Source organism: Melanotaenia boesemani, chromosome 21 (assembly GCF_017639745.1).
Source record: "Melanotaenia boesemani isolate fMelBoe1 chromosome 21, fMelBoe1.pri, whole genome shotgun sequence".
NCBI lineage: Eukaryota > Metazoa > Chordata > Actinopteri > Atheriniformes > Melanotaeniidae > Melanotaenia > Melanotaenia boesemani.
Window position 1 is genome coordinate 19,843,932 of NC_055702.1, and position 22,751 is coordinate 19,866,682.

Genomic DNA, 22,751 nt, shown 5'->3' on the forward strand with positions numbered 1-22,751 from the left:
CTGGAACATTTTGTTTAAATTTAAGCTACATCCACATGGAGACTGAACTGATTTTGTTTTTAAAAAAGTTTTTCGTAAAGACAGAATTTTTTCAAGAAATGTGTACATCTGCACAAAACCCCTGAAGCGTGTGGTATATCTGCCAGGCCTAAAAGTGGTGCTGTGATGCTGCCAAGGAAATACAAGAAACCAAGAGTAAATCATGCAACATATTAACAATTGTGCAACATAAACAAATATAGGACGGAGTGTCCACTTGCTGCTGATTGTGGTAGTAGGTTCTGCAGCATGAGTACAACTCTGTAATCCACCATTACTGCAGCTGTTTGCAGGATGTTTTGCATGCGGGTTCAGGCGTAGAGTTGTGGCTATGGCATCATTGATTCAGGAAATATGTGTATAGGTTTTAAAAAAAGAAACAAAACAATGAAATTGTCAGATTGATTCATCTTTGGACCCAGTTTAAAAATGTACTGTACATGTTCAGGCTCCCAAAATGCCTTTTTCATGTGGACGAAATGTTCAGCTATTAAATCTGGGGGCATGGCCTTAGATTTGCACCTTCTGCAACATTCTCACTCCCAGAGAGCAACAGCCTTGAATTTTATTCTGTAGTGAACTTTTCTTAGTATGGATGAATAAATAGCTTGGTGTCTGGAATTATATTTGTAGCTTTTTTCCCAACATTGTGCTTTGTTCTTAGTTGCAATCTGAAGTCCTGGGAAATTTTTCCAAACATGGTGTTAATTTTTTGTTAACTGTGCTGCATCTTGATAAGCTACACTTCCAGTCTTATGTCCCTGACTCCAAGTTTGTATTTTAAAAAAGACTCAACACACTGTCATTTCCAGTATGCCACATATTACACTGAAAGCCCTTTATGTCAATTTTTAGCGCACTGTTGTGAAAGTGAAGTTTTGCTTTATTTTTTAACTGGAACATGACACAGTCTATTTTAATTTTTTTGAATTTTCCTGCTTGAGGAAATATCAGAGCGGTGGAAAGACTAGTTGGCTGTTTGATCCTCTGAGGCCATGACAATCTTCTTCCACGACAGTTTGTTTTTCTTTGGTTCAGCTCCCACACTGCATCACTTTCTTCATCCTGACAGACATCCTGCTGACACATGTCAGTAATCCTGGTGAATGTGTGCGCAGTGCAGTGATGTCATCGGGTTGCCTTATTTGTTTTCCAGTAAGCCAATCGGTATGTGTATGTATGTATGTGTGACCTTGGGGTAAGAGTTTTTTTGCATTTGCATCTAGTTGTAAAGTGAAAGAGTAATTTTGAATTAGTTGCTTTTTCTTTCTTCATTTTCTCCATATTGCATCAGGATATGAGGCTTAAATGTTGCTTTTTATCCTACAAATTTAAATGATTTTTTAAAGCACTTCTATGAACCTGAAATGATAATGGTCTTTTGAAAGCAAACAAGAATTAGACTTGATTCAGTATTAAAACAAATGCTGGAATGAGTGCTGGAGGAGTCTCAGGCAAGGTTTTAGTGTGATTCACACAGAAAGCTGTTTGCCTCGTTTTTCTTGTGCCTACCAAGTTGCAATGAACTTACCAAGGATTCTTGTTAGGAGGAAATGAGCAGTGTAAGTTTTACACTAGAACACAATGTGATGAACCAGTAAAATTGAACATAGAAAGCGCTATTTTTTAAATTTCTTGTATGAATTACTGTCCTTACTTGAGCACTTCATGAAGTGCCTTTGAATATGCCCCCACACAAACTTGATTGCCACTAAAAGTGGGTGACTCAAAAGTGGAGATACTAGACTGGGTATTGCAAGCAAAATCGGAGCTGGGACACTATTTGCAATACTGCTGTGATCACCTAAACACTAACATTACACTCTGTTACATACTGAAAAACTGTGTGCCATAGAGGTGATTGTAAGGAGTTTGTGGCTGACTGCACCAAAGGTTGCTTGATGCTCTACTTCTTAGAAAATAAAATAAAGTATGGTTTATGGTTAGCTGTTGGAGTGGTCACCCAGAAACTGTTTGATCCTCACCATGTGTTGAACTGTGCATGGCCAAGACACTGAGAAAAAACCTGTATGAACATGAATGGATAATTCAGAAACACTTAAAACACTTTGAAGAACCTAGTTAGTTAAAAAGGTGCACTATTAGGCCATGTATACACAGGGATATATAGATATCTCCAGATTTTTCAATGTTTGAACCAAATGTCTGCATGCAAACACTTTTTGGGGCACAGGAGCCAATTAGTATGGATATGCTTTCCAGGGTGATTTTTTTTAAAGAACTTGTGGACTGGAAATGTGGTTTTTGGCTTCCAGCATGAGATTTGGTCTGTCTGCTTGGTTTAACCTCAGAAGACATGTTAACCTCCAGTTTGTTAACAGGCTTACCCAAGTTAGCCTGGCTTTGCTAGCCTTGCTAAAAGGACATATTTGCACATAAATGTACAGTTACTTGCCTACTATTTTAAAGAACAATGGCTTAATATTGTGTAATAGAGTTAATGGCCAAATAAAATGACAGCCAAATAACACTTAACTTGATGCCAGCACCACTGTTGGGCCTTGAGATATTTCATCATGTCCAGGACATCGTCGTTTAATTTCACTTAGCTGCTTAACACAAACACGGAAGAGCAGGAAAATGTCATGTGACAAAAATTGCATGGGAATTTTCACACAACGAAAAATTACTACAGTTTTAGGCCCAAACTCATTATGTTGCAACATCGTAAAATGTCCAGATTCGATAAATGTGATATTCAAGTTCGCCAGTTTTAACATCCACAAAAATACTTTGGAAGTAGGTAGCAGGGGCATGACTAGAGGTTATAATCTGTGCACTGTCAGAAATCAGTGCTGGAATCCTGTTTGAGCAAACATTTCCCGAGCCCAGCCTGCCCTATACAAAAGTAACCAACATGAATTTTTGTCATCTCTCATGCAGCTATCATGAGTTTCAGAATGGGTCTGAATTAGCCAAATAGCAAACTCAGACATCCCAGTGCACAAGTGTAAATGCTTACGACTTGAAAAAAGACATCATAGGGTCTGTGGCTAAACACACCAAAGTTTAAATTTACCTTAAGCCTAATTTACATAGACTTATGTAAATTAGGCTTAAGTTAATACACCTAATATCTGCAATCTATGTGTTCTCCAAATTCACTCTGACAACATCACATGCTCAACATGGCATGTTTTCTCAGGGACTTGGATCATATAATTCAGGCCAGCTCAGTTCCTTCTGTAAATCTGAATTATTTATACGAGATATGGAAATGGTTGGTCATTAGGAGTGAATAAGTGAGATGACTTTTGGACGGAGTGAGAACAGCCTTTTTCTCAGTCTAGTCATCAAGCTAGTTATCTGTCGCTTAACATTTTCCATACAAACATGACATGACACAGTGCAACTCTTCTTCTCTAACTATCATACAAATAGAAGCCTTTCCAAAGAAATGGCCTTTTTGTTATATTTTAGCCCAAAAAGGGGATACAGTTCTGATAGTGTAATACAAAATTTTTCATCATCTCACATTTTGTCTTACCTGATTATTTTTTTCAACATAAAGTAAAAAGCAGTGGATTTGGGTTTGTTTGTCTTTCTTTGAATATTTTCTTTTATTGTGCATGGATTTGCTGTGAGTCACTTTGTGGCAGAGTGCCCATATTTTAGAAGGTTTCAACCCTGATTTGTTGCGCTATTGAATTTTACAAATGTCCTCCTCAACCAGACAAAACCCATTATGAAATGAGAAAACTGGTGACCTCATGTCATCTGCTTTTATGCCTCCTATGAAAAATAAAGCAGTGCACCAGCTTTTATCATGACCAGAATGAATTTCTATTAAATTCATGGGCGCAATGGCTTCAGCATTCTAATGACTCAATGCCATTAGCTCCTTTTCCACCTTGTCCCTGCCATACATGCTGGTTTATTTTCTTTTGTCTCACTCTCAGTTACCAAAAACCAACTTTAAGTGTGCCAGCATGTACAAATCAATGTTAGCCAAGATCATCCATTCATCTGTGGACAGACTGCCAGTCGATAACTGGACCAACACATAGCTAAGCTCAGATGCAAAAACATTTTTCTCTGGAATTTAACATCTTTTTTCTCTTCTTTTTGTCACGCTGATGCTCCTTTTAATTGTTTCCATTCTCCCTCTACCTTGTCAATCAACATAGTAAGTGTTTAATTAGTGCCACCGCAACTTGGTTTGCCTTGACAGTGGAGCTGTGCAGGTTTACATCACCCTTGACTGCACCTCACAGCTCATTAATGCCCCACTGAGATAAAACAGAGAATTTGGTTCAGGAAATCAATATCATTCGGCTGTGGATGCACAACTTCCACATCTCCTTTAGCTGTAAACCCACAAACGACAACCTGTCTGAGAAACCTTTAAGAAGTGCTGCAAGGAAAGGGAGGAGTGGGCAAGACTTCCTTTCCACCCTCACAGTCTTTCTCAAGCTTCTTTTGTGTTTCTCACCCTGTCCCTCATATCTCTACCAACCATCTTTGTAACATTTTCTCCCCTTCCCCTCCATTTTTAGCATCCTTATCCCTCTCCCTTCTCCTGCCTGCTCCTTCCTCTCCTTCTCTCGTTTCCCCTTTTCAAGTTATCAAGTAGCAGTTTTAGGGCTTTTAACAGAACACATTCACTTAGTATGGACACCTTTGCCTTCACTTGCAGGAATTTGCAGTTATCTGCCAGGCTCTGCATAGCAAGAGAACAATTCCCACATTATTTTATCATTCAGCTATGCTGTCAAGTCAAACTGGAGTTTTGCTCAAGCATTTTACTCCTTAACCTAACCCAATGCACATCTTTTAAAACCTTATTATTCGTATTCAACTTAAGGAAGGCTTGTTTACCCAATTATAAAGCTATAATACAGCAATTGATATGACATGTTACATCCTATCCCATAATCTGATTTAAAAATAAAAATTAAAAAAAAGGAATAAATGAGTAGTTAATAGACAGAAAGTTTATGTTAACATTGGAAAGATGATGTGAAGTAGCTGACATAGTTCCTGAGTCTGTTTGAGCTGTAGTACCTGCATACTGCATTTGCAAATAGATGTGTTTGGTGTCACTGTTTGTGCTTAGAAGTGCCCTGAGTGCTCTCACCTGCTCAGCTTTTTTGATTTAATGGTAGGGGCTGTGTGAAACTCAGCAGTGAAATGTTCTCTTGTTTTACATTGAATTGAGTCTTATGTATTTTTCTGTTCCTGCACCTTTTCTTTGTATTGATGCATGGAAGCAACTGTAAGGTTGATTCATTTTCGTTGAGGAAAAAGAGGACATAACGAAGTCTTGGGTCATGTGCATGTACTCAGTTGTCTACTGTGTTTTGTCTCATGTGACTTATTATTTCACAGAAGTGTCAGGAAGCATAGAAGTGATGGTGAAAAAATAATGATGAAAAAAATAAATTGAACTACTGAGTAGCAAACAGGTTTTTGGAATGTATTTCTCTCTCAAAACAGGGTGATTTTTAACATAAAGATTAGTTTTTCATTTTTATTAGACTGTAAAATTCAGTTCAATCCTAATTTATTTGTAGAGCACATTAAAAACAACACTGTCGACCACAGTGCTGTAAGCAGCTAAGGATCAGACTCAATAGATGGTTGATAGTAAGGAGGTGTCAATATAATGAGAAGGTATTTCATAATGATGGACAAATGATACTGAGGCTTTGGAGCTTTTATCACTTATCCTGAGCCAGAAAGATTCAAAACACTGTATTGGAGCTTTTATGAAGACACCGCTGTCGTGTGACAGATGACATCAAAAGCTTTGAACATCTTCACTGCTTCACTTCATACTTCATTGATTCAAAATCTTTTAAATAGCTCAAACCATTTAAGTGTGTTTCGTTGCCTGAAAGCATTTATTTCTTGATAGCAAGGTTTTCTTTAGAAACTCTGCACTAAAACACAAATCAAAACAAAACAAAAAAAAATAAAACAGGATGTTTCTGTGATCATTCAAATACCACATCAGTTGCATAGAGATTGTAAATGACACAGCCTTAGTCTCGCTCTATGCAGCTATTGTAAGATGGCTTTAAGTCTATTTTTTTTTGCCCCATTTTTTTGGGAAAGGGCGCTAAATGCTATGTAATAATCAAGCATCAAAAGCTTGTTGTAACAGTGGAGCAGGAAGCAAAAACTAATTAAAGAAACAGGTTTAACTAAATGAAACGGGAAGTCACAAAAACCTAAAAATTCATAGACCATGATAAATAATAATAATAATAATAATAATAATGTCCAAATTAAAAGAAAAAAAATGCCAAGACACATTTTTAGTGCTAATACTATCTCATCACACATAGTAGAGCCGTATGACATCACACAGGAAAACATTAAGTCAGTACTAAAGGACAAGGCACAAGTACTTTTGACTCAGCCAAAATAACCATGGGTAGTAGAGATTGGTTAATATATTTAAGGAATTTCATGTTTACTTCAAATTAATTTGATCCTGTTTTTTGGAATAAGTGAACATCATATTTTATGCTATCTATTATGTAAGCTCACCAATAATCACACAGATTTTTTGGATTTACTAAACAAATAAAATTACAAATGGTTTGATTACAGCCTTCAACAAGCTCAGCCAAATGTTACAACAAAAAGAACAATAGCTTTATTCCTCACGTCCCAGAAGGGACGCAATGAGATATCTACATGTGAGAGATTTTTTTTCCTTTCAGCAAGAAAGAAAGCAACCCTTTTTAAAGATTGTCCAAAGTTCCCTACTGAGAAAATATTTTAATATATGAGGCTGAAATACCAGTTCAGATGACTCTGCATGACTGTCATTTTCCATATCAAGGATAGTCCCTTTTAATTAATTTTTTAAACAAATAAAACAAAAATATATCAAAGGGGAAAACTGTTAATCATAAACAATGTTTCATATTTCAAGTCAGTTCCTGTGATGACTTCCCCATGAAGAAATTTTGTTATAATCATTTAAACAAATAATTTAGACTTAATAGACATTTTTCAAGTCTCAACACACAAAGCAGATACATACTCAGATTATTACAGATCAAATTCTGCATGACCTAAAATGTGCATAAAATGGAAACAAAGTCATATACAGAAACGATTTCCTTCCTGGAGCTGAAATAGATGAAAGTCTTCTGACATGCATGACGGAAATTACTGGTAAAATCTCATGTAATAGGCAGCAGATGCAACTTATCGGTATGCACTGACATACGCACTGGATTGAATCCAAATGTGTATTAGACAGCGGGGCATACAATAGGCCGCAGCTGGAGAATGATGGCAGGAGTCCATCAGTTGATGCTCATGAGAACAGTGGAGCACAGCCAAATATTAGGAAGCGGCACACCGTACATTATTTTAAAAAAAAAGAAAAAAAACAGACACGTAGATGCTGGAAATCGTACATGAGAGTTTATCCTGTCAAGCTGCTCTTTAGCAAACCATTCAACGAGCACATGCCTGTTTGGAGCTGCTCATCGGCCAAAAGAATTGGAGCTTTGATCATGTTTGTAACCTTGTTTTGTCCTGTGTCCTTGTCCACAGAGGGTGGCCAGATAAACAACAATGTGGGACCGGGCTCAAACATTGGCCTGCAGCACCCTTACCCTGCCCTCAGCCAGCTGGCGCACGTCTACGAACAACAACAACAGCAGCAGCAGCAACAGCAGCAGCAAAACAAGGATCTCAACAAGTATGCCTCCCTAAAGGCTGTAGGTGAGTGTCCGTAAAGTTATCCGGTTATTGCAGGAACATTTACATTGTACTGAAAAAGAGAACAGTTGGAGATACACAGGTATAATATATTGGTTACAGCTCAAAAGAACAAAAGTCTAACCTTGAATCTTGGGGCTGCTCCCACTTTTGTTCGTGAAGTGGCATGAAAAACTGGCCCATTATTGATTACCTTTCTTTTTTTCTCACTACAGTTCACTTAAAAGTTTTTTGACCTGACACAAGGTGTAGCAGATACTCATTCTAGAGGTCTGACGGAGGAATGTGACTCGACTGTTCCAGTCAGGCAGGCTGGTTTGACAAGTGTTATTGATTGCACTACAAAACTGGACATGCTGTAAGACAGAAACTGCTCATTGAGCTTTTTGGCTGCTCAATTCATGTCAGGAATTTCAACGAGCTAGCTGCTGGTGCAACTGATTTGAATTTCCTTCTCATTTGTTATACGTTATTTGGCAGCAGCATCAGTATTTCATGACCTTTCAGACTGATGTAATTTTTTTTTAGTGCATGTTTGTCAGCTTACTTATGCCTGACAGGTACCCTGCCCTCAACTGATTGAGAATTTCCCCCATTATACTGCTTATTTTCTACAAATAAATCTGTATACAAACAGAAACAAGATGCAATTTATTAGAAAAATGACCATATTGAGGAATCCTTTTTCTGTAAGTCTAATAGCAGAGATCTGATGGCAACCTTATTTATGTGTACTCCCTGGGAATTCTCTATGTGATCCCATGTGCAGCAGTCTTCTTGTGGAGAGGGCCCTGACTCATCCCCAGACATAAAATGATAGATAGCCATGCTTTCTCATGCTGAATGCTGTTTTCTTTTCTTTCCTCAAAGCAGGGAGAAGTTGTTTAATTATGGTAGCAGTTAACATAGCTGCCAACAACAGTGAAAACACAATGAAAAAGAAGTGCTAAATTTTTCACTTAAAAGGATGCTTGCTCAAAAGCAAAACTGTGATTGACTCTGTCATCTTACGTCCTTTTATTATCTGTGAATATATTTTTAGAATTCAAAGAAAAATGGTCAAATATAGCAACACTGTTGATTAATTTGAGAAAAATTGTTCACTTTTCCAAAATGCCAACAGAATATGCGTTGATGTCAATCTGTAAGGATCAAAGAACAAATGGATTCTTTATCAGCTCAACATTTCGAACCAATATTCAACAAGAAGAAAGTCATCATCCTAGGAGAGGGAGACGTGCCAATTTTTTCACTGACAGGAGCTTCGGTAGATCAAAGTGCGGAGCATCCACAAGACATGCAGCAATTTGAGTACAGAATCAAACTTTGACTGTTCCTCCAACGAGAAACCCTCACTCTCTGATGTTAGGCTCACGCTTCCTTTTATCTCACCACACATAAACCCAGCAGATGGATGCCACACATGCTGTGGGGACTGCAGAAAGCAGTTTTGCAAATAACTTAAATCTCTGTCTGTGGGGAAAACAGATGAGACAGGTTTATAATATTTAGAAAATAGGTACATGAACATTCTTGCACAGTTACAGAAATTATTGAAGTTTTACTTTTTTGTTTTTTTGTTTTTTTTTTTTTTGTTTGTTTTTTTTCTAGAAGTCAGAAAGTAGCAGTAACATGAGTTTAATGAACCTGTGGGTTAAAACGGAAAATTCCAGCCAAGTCAGCTGATGCTCCTGCTTCTGAATGCAGATTTTCTTAGTGTTTGTTTTTAGCTTTGCTCAGAAATTCTTTTCACTGTAATAAGTAGAAATTCCAAAGGTTGCAAGCAGCAATCATGTTTTTTTCCTTAATTATTTTGAGATAATGAGTTAACTGTCTCATTATCGTGTGATAACGAGATAAATAATTGATGTCATTATCTCAAGATAACAGTTTTGTTTTCCCAAGATAATGGGTTATTTAAAAAAAAAAGAAAAAAAGGTCTTTCTTTGTTAAAGGCCAGGAAAGTCAATCTCAGGAACTAACTCAAGAAACTCACGTAAACACTCATTTCATCACATGGTATCCAGATACCACCTCTGAAAGTACATGTCAAACCTTGAAGCATGTGGGTTGCAAAAGCAGTAGACTACACAGGGTGCCACTCCTGTCAGCTAGGAACAGGAAACTGAGGCTACAATTCACACAGACTCACCAAAACTGGACAAAAGAAGACTGAAAAAGGTTGCCAGATCTGATGAATCTCCATTTTAGCTTCAACATTCTGATGGTAGGCTCAGAATTTGATGTAAGCAACATAAAAGCACGGATCCATCCTGTTTGAATCTCAACTCAGTGGAGCAACTTTGGGAAGTGGTAGAATGGGAGATTCTCATCATGGATGTGCAGCCCATAAATCTGCAGCAACTGTGATGCTGTCATGACAATATGGAGCAAAATCTCTGAGGAATGTTCCCAACATCTCGTTGAATCTATGCCATGAAGAATAAAGGCAGTACTGAAGGCAAAAGTGGGTCCTACCCGGTACTAGCAAGGTGTATGTAGTAAAGATCACAATAAACAATGAATAAAGGTGCTAATACACGCACCACTCATTTTTATGTTAACCTTGATCCAGTTGTAATCCTGAGAAAGCAAAGTTTATTATTCCATCAAAAAATGTCAAAATAGATGGTTATTTTGAGCAGAAAGGGCAGATTTTTCAAGATTGTAGCATAAATTATCTTCATGAGTTTTAATTGGATAAAGAAACAATTTCATTCATTATTCATTCATTCATTGATTGATTGAGAAAAAAGAAAAAGAAATGTGATCTCCAAAAAAAAAAAAAAAAAAAAAAAAAAAGAAAACAGTCAATCAAATAAATAATTACAGTTATGGCCACTTTCTGCTTCCATAGAATTTAGTTTGCTAGTTATAGTAGTGAAAATTCTACTGGAAAGGAATGATAACTCCTAATATTTGAAGCATTTGAACAGAAACATGTAATTGTTGTGGAGCTCATAGAGATTTTTTTCACCCAGACTTTCCACCAAGTAAAATCTCCAGAACACCAGCATGTGGGATACAATAGTGTGTGAAGGCAGTAGCAAATATTCTGGAGCATTTACTACCGATGTATGCTGGTAAAAGTAGCTCCTTCATTCTCTTTTCTGCTGTACTGTTTTTTACTCACCCCTTGCTGTTGTTAAAATATTTTCAATTACTTTTGGTATTGTCATCAGTACAAGGAGCCTCATCATTCTGAAGGTGTTGCATAGTGCTGTCCCTCGACTTTCTTTGCATTTTCTTTATCTTTCCATGTGGAATTTCTCTACACTTTCTCCAAAAAAATGTGTATAATGAATGAGGCAACGCCTGTAAGGTAGTTCAGGCAGGCAATTTGAGCTGCTTTGCTGCTTCCCATGTGCTCTGCCTCAAACTCCACATGCCACTCATCAAACATGTCTATTTAAGCTACAATTTAAACTCCTGTCATGCTCTCTGAACCATATATTCTGCTGCTGCCCATCAGTGCAATATGCTGCCTGCTTTGTCCGCCCTTCCACCACCCCAGCATCCACCTGTAGGCTCCATGTCAGAATTTGCTCATCACTCCAGTATCAAACTGAGAAAACATAGGAACAAGGAGTAACTGAATTAAAGCCTATAGTCGCCAAACCTTATTGATATCCTTTTTTTGTGTAAGCACATAAAACTGAAATAGTCTACAGCGCGTGTCGTTGTTGGTTTTAATAACTCGTTAATGGACTGAAGTAATTTTGTGTCCACCTCAATTTTTGACTGATGATGTTCTCATCTTACCACAGAATGCTATATTACCATATTTTAAAGAGGACATTCTTATTTCATGTATTTTAGAAAAGATGAGTTATAAACCTTCTTTTTCCTGCCAACCAGATAACAACTCCTGCTATAACTGCAAAAGACACAGAGTAGGTGCCAGCAGGAAGAAATCCTCCATACATAATACATTGCTTCTGAAATTTTGCTGCCAGTCACTTCACAATTCATTTCTATCTGTGAGATTTTCATTTCACGTCTCACCGTGGGACTGGTTGGTTTTCCACAAACTAGAGCACTTCAGCTTCTGATTTGACAAAACAAAATTAGAAAATGGTCAGTAAATTACACTTAATTGCATCACTGGATGATTGTACAACACCTATGACTGCACACTGCACTTCCAATGCATTTTTCACACCTTCTGACATAAAACCCAGCTGCCGGTTATACAGTAGATCAGGGGTGCCCAAGTCCAGTCCTCGAGATCTAATCATCTGAATCAAATAACTAACTTGTTACCAGGCCTTTGCAGAGCTAAATGCCATGTGGATGAGGGAATTTATTTGATTCGGGTGTGTTGGAGAGGGGATGCATCTAAAGTTGCAGGATAGTAGATCTCGGGGACTGGACTTGGGCACCCCTGCTGTAGATTGTTTTATATGTATTTAAAGCTCTAAAAGGTGTAGCTCCTATTACAATGTTGATTTCCTCTCTGCCTGTATTACACCACTAGATGTCTCAGATCTGCTAATCAGTTGCACTTCCTTCATCTAGAAGAGTAAGAAAGGGTGATCATGCTTTTTCCTTTCTCAGTCAAAGACGCAGCTTCCATAAATATCTTCAGGGTTCATTAAAAACTCATTTATTTTTCAAAGCCTTTTGGTATTCTTTTATTTTTTTATATATTTATTCTTATAATTATTACTTTTACTACATCTGTTTTTTATAAAATGTTTTATTGTTGTTTATCCTTTGTTTTTTAAAATTATTCATCACTTTGGTCAACTTCAGTTGTTTTTAAATGTGTTATAGAAATAAATTAGAATTAGTATGATACAGTAACAGCATGAAATTGTGCCAAAAACAGTGCTGTTTAAATTTGAATTAATTATGATAAATTCTGACACCACCAACCTGAATCCTTTTTCAGATGAGTTACTTCTCATGTATGTGATCAGAGTCATGGCTCAAAAAGTGGGGCCAGAAATATTTCTATATAAACTAAATGCAATGAAATTTCAGCAATTTAGTATAACTATAAGTGTTTGGAACTCATCGTGTTTGATTTTGGACCTTTTATTGCTTAACATTAAATAGGAAACCCAGATTTGATTCCCAAAATAAGATAAACGCATGAGATGTTGAACCTGAGACAGTTTATATTTTAATTTTTCCTCTTCTTTTAACAACTGTCTGTAAACATGTGGGAAGTGAGAAGACCACTTGCTGGAGGTTTAGGGGAGGAACTCTGGTGCAGGATTCACGCTGCTCAACAATCCTTGGCCGAGGACATTTTCTGGATGAGAGCTGATTTTGCTCTAAAACCTTGTTGAACTTTTCAGTATTAATGGAGCCTTCACAGATGTGTAAGCTGCCCACATCATTAATGCAACCCCATACCATCAGAGATACTGGACTGTCCACTGATGACAAACTTTGGTCCATCTCTTATTTAGTTCACAGGAAATGGCATCAATGGTTTCCAAGAAGTATTTCAAATTTTTAATTAATCTGACCACAGAACAGTTTTCTTCTTTGTCTCAGACCCATTTTAAATGACCTTTGGTACGGAGAAATCAGCATTGTTTCTGAATTATGTTCACATATGGCTTCAGCTTTGCATGACAAACTGTGCTCACATTTATCTATGGACGTACATGAGCGTATGCAGTGATTTCCAGCAGAGAATCATGACTGTTTTTAATGCAGTGCTGCCTATGGGCCCAAAGGTCATGAGCATCCAGATTTAACCTTCAGCTTTGTCCCCTGCACACAGAGATTCCTCCTGCACACAGAGATTCCTCCAGATTCTTTAAATGTTTTGATGTTATACACTGTAAATGGTGAGATCGTCATCCCACTTTGTTTTGTTGTCTGCCTTCTGTATTTAGTCCACTCGAAACGGACTGAGACCTGCATTTGTAGGCAGACCAAATCCGCTTCTTTGATTCGAGTGGGGCATTCCCTATACGCCAACAGACTAGGATTTGAATAAAAAAGGCTGGTGTGAATGCACCCAAAGTCTCTGTTTCAGCATCTGATATTTTGGGAATAAAAAATGAGTTTATAAGACTTGTAAAACATTGCATTCTATTTTTAAATTTCATTTCACACAGTGTCCCAACTGTTTTTGTAATTAGGATTGTAAGTTCTGGTTATTTTACACCTCGTACATTGCCTCATGGTAATCTTTTTGCCTGAGGCTGGTGCTTTGTACATACCAAAATGAACATGTGAAAGGAAAGTAATTCTTATTTAATGAAATACTGAGTTTCCTTGAAGGTGATGACAAACTGCCAAAGCTGCTAAGACGCAGCAAAGAAACAATGTTCTTCAGGCTATTTCATGTACCGTGGTCTACCCAAACTTTAGGGAAAAGTTGTCCCCACATGGCGTACACATAGTGATGCACATGGCGCAAAAAAAATAAATAAAAAAAAAGGCAGCGACTGCCTATAGGACATAAAATCAATCTGAGAAGCAGCATTGTTCTCCAGAATCACTTAAAGCATCCATTATTTCATGCAAATGGGACAAAATGTGCAACACCATCAGTGGAGGTCAGCTACAAAGAGTCAATTATTGTATGTTTAACTCTTTACATGGCTCCTTTTTTGAAGATTAAAAATGAGTGCAGGCAGCAATTTAGAGGTAATATTAAAACCTGCCAATATTCTTTCCCTTTTTTCTTGCCAGCTCCTTTTGAACCAGATTCTTCATCTTTTTCTCTTTTATATCTAAAATGGCCCTCATCATCCTTTCACCACTCCCTCTGGACCCTCTTCCACCCTTGCTGTCCTAACCTTTAATGTCTGGGTTTGCTTTTCTCTCCTGCCTCCTCTTCCAGCCCCCCCGTTCCTGCCCTGTCCTCTTCATTTCCTCTTAAATACTTCGTCTTCCCTCACACCTCTCCCCATTTCCCGTCTTCACCTTTTTCCATCTTTCATATCATCAGCTTTATCGTTTACCTCCTGGCCTCCTCTCTGCACTCCCCTAACCTTCTCTTTGTGCCTCTTTTGTCTTCCTTTCTCCTCTTCAACCACCGCCCCGATGACAACCTGCTTTCCACCTTAATCCATCCTCCATATCGCTCATGAAATTCATTGGATGGCTAATCCAAATCTTCTCCTATAGCTCCTCATATCTGATTCTATTTCTGTAATTGAAGGGGTGCCTCCTCCCCCTCCCATCTGGATCACACTTGACTGACAGATTTCTATTCCACAAGTGGTTTTCAAAGAGATATACATAGCACAGGAGCCTGGGATTTCAAGGAAGCCCCATTACCATGAGTCCAGTAATGGAAACAAATCAGACAAGCAGGAAATGCTTGTGTGAGTAACAGAGAGGGAGACGTTGTAGCCAAAGTACACTAGACTGTAGCACAGACTTGTGTTTTCACTGTCTGTTGACCCCATTAGATATGGAGCCAAGCCCAAGATAAGCATCATTTTCCCAACATCCCCCACTTCTGCGCCCCCTCGTCTCCCCCACTTCTTAATTGCCTCTGTCACTTTCCCAATGGTCTGATGAGCCACACTTCTGTCAATCAATAGCCATCTCCACTGTCCCCCTGTGCATTTATATAAGGTCACTTTATTGAATTCTAACAGCAACCAAGACACAAAAAAGTTAATAAAGGTCCCTGGATGCAGGCCTGTAGCTCAGTGTAGAGGAGGACACAGACTTCTGCAAATACAAATGACCAATTATGACCAACATGTAATGTACAATTGCTCTGCTGAATGATAATAATAACTAGAAGCACTTAGAGAGTACAGACCTCTGCCAAGCCAAAGGGTCACTCACCTGAAAAAAAAAAAAAAAAAAACCCCAAAAGGCCCAACAGCCCACCCATATTTTAACCATCTAGATCACCAGATCCAGAATATTAACATGATCTGAGTCAAACAAGGTCAGATTATAACATCTATCATGATGTCATCTTGTATTTTCTTTTTTTTTTTTAGCCATTGATTCTGCACATTATCTGATATGTTAGAAGCTGAAATGGCAAAACGATCCCTATCTCTCCATGAAGAACACTTAAAAAATTCCTGAATCCAGGCAGTGATTTGGATCACCCTAAAAATTTAATCACTTGTTCCTTATTCTATTTCTGAGATTTCCTGAAAATCTCATTAAAATCCGTTAACAGACTACTAACAGACAGACAAACGTTCGCCCCCAAAACCTCCACCTTGGCAGAGATAATAATTGTGAACACCAACAAATGTTATCCTGGGAGTTTGTGGTTCAAAATGTGAACCAGTGCACCACTCCTGCCTAACCAGTGACTGTCTATACCTGCCTATTAACAAGTAAGATCTCCACAGAGGATAAACAGAGCAAATCCATAGTTACTGGGATAGAATTGTTCATTTATATTAATTTATTTCTAATCTCATTTTCACCTCATTAACCTTCATACAGAAGAAGGATCACATTACTGTAATTCAGACTGGAATCTGCCCACAGCACTGTACCAGTTTATCATTGATAGCTGTAGGCTGGCAAAGGATTTACTCGCTTCTCACATAGGGAATAAGATACCACCCAACAAGTCTCAATCCTTCCTTTTTAAGAGCCTCTACACATCCTGTCTGATGTATGCAAGCCTCAATCTGTATCCATCTTCACTTGTTTATCAGCAGGAATTATCAAAAATTGAATCTGCTTCTAAAATTTAATATTTATCTATACACTTCACCTGTCATTTAGTATTAATCTAATCCTCTTTAAATGCAAGGAAAAAGGGTACTTTTTAACCTTTTCTGGTAACTCATTTATTACAACATGAAGAATTTATATACATTTATGTATATATTGATATCATTTCATAACTACTGTTTAACTGTGGCGACGCAGCTCAGTCATAAAAGGAATTGTGTATTAGGTTTTGTTAAACACACCTCCAAAACGTAGTGTCGAAGTCTGTAAGATGCTAAAGCTTTCAGGAAATGAATGGAAAGCTGTAATCATGTATTCATTAATATTTAGATTTTTTTAATCTGTTTATTTTCTTTTATCAATAACTTGAACTTATGGTGAGTGCAAAACCTAAACCATTGTAAATCTGGACAATTTTACAATTTTACCTGTAATGCAAAATGTTGGCATATAATGATTTTCTGTTGCAGCCTTTATGTTGAAACTGCTCATTTTACCCATAAACCAATGCAGCTGTTGCAGATGGAGGTGTGAGATTAAAACAATACAGAATGCATGTGAACAAATTTAGTTTTAAACTAAATTCTACAACAATTAATATGCAAATTTAACCTACAGTATATTTCACAGTTGGGCCTGTCTATACTACATGCAGGCATGTATTTTGTTTTTAGGATATACAAGATGAGAGAGATGTAGCCCTAATTTTAAACCACCTACTTTACTCTTCTTTTAAAATCTAACCATACTTGAGAAAGAGAAATATACCTTTAAGAAAAATTACCATTGAAAAAAACACTTTAATAAAATCTGTTTATTAGTTGCACATAATGTGAAGGTGGTGAACTGAAGTGAGGCAATGACCATAAGATGTTTCATTCTCAAATTTTTTCTGAAGAAAGAACACTTGTGACTCCGTTTAAATAGTTTCACTTTATTATTCCCAACATACTTGTAGCTGATTGAGTATAGAATGCCTTTCATGTCTCTTGTCAATATTAGATATAATTTCCCATCGATGGTGCAAGCATGCAGTATTATATACAGTATTAAGACATTTTAGTATAATGAAGCAGAGTTTACTCAATATTTGGACAATAACTGTTCTGAATCCCTGTCCATTTTTTTCTCTTTCCTATTAGTTGTTGGTTATAATAGCAGCATGACAGTGAGATACACCCACCCAAAAAGAAACAGTTATAGCTCTGCATTAGAAAAAAGCTCATTTAAAAAGTGCATAACTTAAAAAGAGACATTTAGCACTACTGAATGCTTCATAATCTTGACAGGAGATAATCTAATTGCCTCAGAAAAAGCAGACTGGCTTAACAGGTTTGGCTATATCAAGGTTTTTAATGTTACTGGCGCTGAGGGGCTTCAGAGAAACAGTGCTCATCTCTTCTTTTCCTGATGCATAATGTTGGTCTCAGTGGGATGCAGAGCTCACACTGTGTAACAGCAGTGTCTTGCGTTTCCTCTCACGTACACCACTGGATGTTTGCGGCGATGAGCTGACTACCTCCAGATTGATTCACCTGTCGCCTGAGCAAGTTTGATCCCTGGGGACGGTCTAGCAGGGACTCAGTGGGGGCGAGACACTACGCTCCCTCCACGCATCTACCCCAGCCCCATCCTCACCTACACTTCTGCTCCACCATTCCCTCGCAGAGCTGCTTACTCATTTCTCTCTGCCGCTTATGGAGCGATAAACTAGATTTATAGTTACAGCAGCAAAGCAAACCCGCTGAGTGTGGTAACTTTATCTTCAAGGACGTGGAGGCAACAAGGAGCTAAAGAGTAATGACTCAACTGTGAACATGAATCGGACAGAAAAAAAAAGGTCACATTTCGCAGTGATAAGCAGGACTGTGGTTGGGTGACATGACTGAAGAAATAAATATGAGGCTTTAAAGCTGGCTGCTCAGAGTGAGAAGACACACACACAAACACAGACAGGGTGGTGAGGTTAGGAGTAGAGGTAGAAGATGTGTGTAAACAGTGCCAGTATCTGTTGGATTTTTGTACATCTGCTTTTTTGCTTTTGTTTTTTAATAATTAATGTAAATAATAAAAGAAGGCAATGACCTGCTATTTTTATTTCCAATTATTGTTAAAAACATAAAAAGATTATATTATTATGATTTTGAGTTTGATGCCACCAGCATGTTTCAAAAAAGGTGATAATGGAGGACATTTGTCACTCTGCTGCATCACCTTCTTTTAGAGTTTTAAGCTTCCCCATCTTTGATTGAGAAAAGCTGAGCACCTAGACCAGGGCCACTCTATTCGGTCCTACGAGGGCCGCAATCCAGCAGGTTTTCCATGTATTCCTGTACCAACACATCTGAGTCAAATTAATGAGCTATTGTGTAGAACCTGATTGGCTGTTAGAGCCACCTAATTTGACTCAGGTGTGTTAATGCAGGGATACATGGAAAACCTGTTGGATTGCAACCCTCGTAGGACCGAATTGAGTAGCCCTGACCAAGACTTTTATCAAGCCATACTGAGGTAATACATGTAGAATGTTGATAGGCATTGTCTTGCTGAAATAAGCAAGGCTTTTCCTGAAAAATATGCCACTGTCCTGATGGGAGTGAATGTTGCACAGATGATTTTTTTTTTCCTTTCTGTTTTTATTTAATTTATTTTTTTCTTTAAAAGTTTGTTTTTAATGCACTTGTTATTGTTTCCGGTGATAAGCTTTAAATGTCTTATGTAAAGCACTTTGAATTGTCTTGTATGAAATGTCCTATACAAGTAAACTTGCCTTGCCTATCCAAGCATGCAGCCATGATATTTAATTCAATTTAGCACAGAGATCCAAGAGTTCATTTCTTTTTTTTTAACAAGGCATTTACAGCTCTTTGTTGCATCTGGTTTTATGGATGGACTCCGCTATCCCCATCGAGGTGTAAAATGTCTTAAAACTGTTCCTCAAAATTGTAAATTTGAAAACAAATGGTATTTAAAGGGGTATTATTGATTGTCTAGGAACTCTGTATTTGGACAGTGACATAAAAAATCTAACCATCAAGCCAAAGGGAGCACTATATCTCTGCATCAGAATGCAGTCTTAGATTTAAGCCATGCCCTTTAGCAGCTCTTTTCTGTCAACCTAACATTCTCTTTATTTCTGTTTCTCTCTCTCATTATGTTAGCTGCCAAGTACAACGGTGAACTCTACAACAAGCGTCGTCTGATGGTAGAGCTGCCATCAAAAGGTGGCCTTCCCCTTCAGCCTATGGGCAACTCCAGACCCACCATGGGCAACATGTCTTCAATGACCACTCCAATGACGACCAACCCCATGGCTTCAAACCCTATGACCTCCAATCCCATGAACCCCACAATCACACAGATGACGTCTATGACACCTATGACATCTATGCCACCTATGACATCTATGCCACCTATGACGTCTATGCCACCTATGACGTCTATGCCACCTATGACGTCTATGACACCTATGACCTCACTTACCCCGATGACATCCATGACTCCCATGACTTCCTTAGGACCACTAACTCCAGAACCCGTGGCCACCTATGTCACCGAGATGCCTAGCATCTCCTCTGTCTCAACTCTCCCAACAGAGAGGCACATAGCTGGTGGAGGAGGGGGACTCAAGCCAAATGGCCAAAAACCCAAAGGCAGCCATGGTCATGCTTCCCACAGCACCCACAGCTCCCACAGCTCTCACACTCACGCTCACAGCCACAGTAGCAAGCCGCCAGGACTTGGGGCTACTTCCCTGGCACATATGGCAGGGACCATGCCAGGTGGCACATCCCTGGGCATCTCTAGGGCTGTCGAGACCGCCTTTGGTTCAAGCTCAGCCACAATGGGCCGCCCCTTGGCATACAGTTCCAACACAATCGCAACTGGGCATGCAATGGGGTTTGGGCTGAAGGGCTGGGATGGGACTGAGACAGTGGGCAGGAGGAAGAGCTACGGGCATAAGAGGCCTCAGTGTACGGTGCTGGAGCCGAACCAGCTCCATGGCACCAGAGGCCACAGCCACAGCCAGCACTTCCTCCCCACACAACCCTATTTTGTGACCAACAGCAAGACAGAGGTGACTGTGTGAGAGAGGGAGAAAGGGAGAAAGAAAGGAGGAAAAGGATGCATGTGGAGTGGTGACACAAGTAATCTCTTGACTGGAGACGTCAACTCCTGGGTGTCATAATATGCGGATCTACACGTGTGTTTGTGTGAAGAAGCTGAGGCTTATTGGCAAAGTATGTCTGAGTGGTTCTTGTTTCACAAACAGAGCTCAACAATCAGATTGCTCTACAGACCTTTGTACTCAAGAAGTTGCTGTCCATGTTTTCTCAAGAGCCTAAAGAGTAGGGATCCCTGTACTCTTGTGGTGATGTTAAGAGTGATGTCTCACAGCTAATATCTACTCTGTAATGATGACAATGTCTGAGCATTACAGCAGATGTTACAAAGCAAAAATGCTGAGAATAAAACAGATGTGCTTTACAAACCAAGCCTGAGAAGCAATATAAGGGATCAAGCTTGAAGCATCTCAGCAAAGGAGGAATACAGCACGTTTACCCACAAATCTTTCAAGAAGAGGTTTTCTTCATCTGCCCAAAAATAAAAAGATAAAAAAATAAATATATATTGAATGGATTGGAAGAAATACCCACACTCAAATCTCCAGAGTGCTTTAAAGCAGACAAACATGATGAGGGCACTGGGATTTTAACTGCAGACATGCTTTGTACTGTGGCTATTCTGAAGCGCCTTCATAAGCTCTGCAGCTGAAGGTTGCCCTTTTCCATGAGGCTCCAGCACAAAGAATGGAGGTTGTCACACTGGCATTGTTGTGTTCTGATCTCATCTGTGTGGTGACAGCTCACCCAGAGGAGAGATGAGGAGGGAGGCAGGCAGGCGGCATCTGGGTGATGCTGTAGCTAACTGGAGGCTCCTCAGAGTATCATGAAATGCACACATGCAGACACATTTTCACTCAAACAGAAATATACAGTAGAACCGCTGAACACCAGGATGTTTTACTAAAGGTTTTTGTTGTATATCAATACTTTTCATAATTGTTTTGCATTTAAAAAAAGAAAATAGTCCAAAACTCACTCCTGAAATCTTAACATTTAAAAATGGCAGCTACTTTTAAATGCAGAAACTACTCACATATGCACAGTTAAAGAGATTGTTTGGCATATATACCTTGTTGCTATGAATTAAATTAGAAGATCGATGCCAGTTTTATGTTCGTTTCTTGATTACAATGCAAGAAGCATCAGTAATTAGCTGTGCTGCGAGTAAACACTGGAAACAGGAGGAAAACAGTGCAGACCTGTGCAAAGTTACAATAATGAAATCTACCTGCAAGCGCCTGAAAACATCTCTAATTAACCTGTTATATGTAGCTAATTTAATCTGAACAAAAAAACTTAAGAGTTAAAAAGACTTCCAGTGGTTTAAAGGGAAGTTTAATGCCAAATTAACTGTGATGCGATTTTACATGAGGTTGCCAGGCAACAAACTATTAAAATTTTCCCCTAAAAGAATAAATAAAGTGTGCAAAAGCACAAAGCTGTGTAGCTGTGGTTAGAAAAAGGCCCCTGATCATGCTGGAAGTGGACATGATGATTCCTTTAATTAAAGACTGTTTATGTATTTATCACAGACAGTGCACATAAAATGTCTGCAGCTGTGTGCCAGCAATATTTCAAAAAGTCAACCAAATGTAAGTTTGGACTTTCTACAGGTTGCAGTTTGCAGGGATTTTGCAAAGAGTATTGAGAACTGGACCAGCAAAACACTAATAATTTAACTTTTTTTTTTTTTTTGTCTTCTTCTTTTAAACCGGTAAGACACTGCCACAAAGAACTAAGCTTGATTAGATCACTCACTGTACTCGAGGTCTAGCTGAAGGGAAAAGGAAAGAAAAATCTATGTGGGTTTCATGACTCAAACATAAAAATATACGCGTGAGCCTGACAAATAGGCCAAATAGTCAAAGACGTTTTTCAAGCTTATTTGGATGTTTTGTTTTCATATTAGCAGCAGCTACTATAATTATGAGCTTTTAAACTGTGGAGTGCTGCTGTCACTTCTGTTATTTAAGCAAACACTAATATACTTTTCAAGTGATAAAATTATTTCTTATAGAGCTTGGGAAGACCCAGTCAAAGCACAAACAGCTGCCACCTAGCCCAGACAGCGACATGTACAAAGATCAACTTTGTGACCACTAAAAACTGGCAAAAAAGAGGAAATAATACAAAGGAAAGACATGCATGTGACAATCTGATGGAAGAAACAGACGCTTAATTAAAATGTAATGTCGACAAAGCTTCACACTCTTTGGATCCCGACTGTATGGAGATTTGTGGTCC

The 22,751-nt window shown here is 38.4% G+C and overlaps 1 protein-coding gene across 1 annotated transcript in view; it reads left to right on the plus strand.

The window, feature by feature from the left end:
- shisa9a (shisa family member 9a) overlaps positions 1 to 22,222 on the plus strand; it is a 60,295-nt gene extending 38,073 nt beyond the window's left edge. Inside the window, exons 3-4 of the mRNA XM_041973907.1 lie at positions 7,579 to 7,749; positions 19,542 to 22,222. Of these exons, the coding sequence (XP_041829841.1) occupies positions 7,579 to 7,749; positions 19,542 to 20,470 (1,100 nt within the window). The 3' untranslated portion in view covers positions 20,471 to 22,222. The remainder of the gene's footprint in view (positions 1 to 7,578; positions 7,750 to 19,541) is intronic.
- Positions 22,223 to 22,751: the final 529 nt, after the last annotated feature.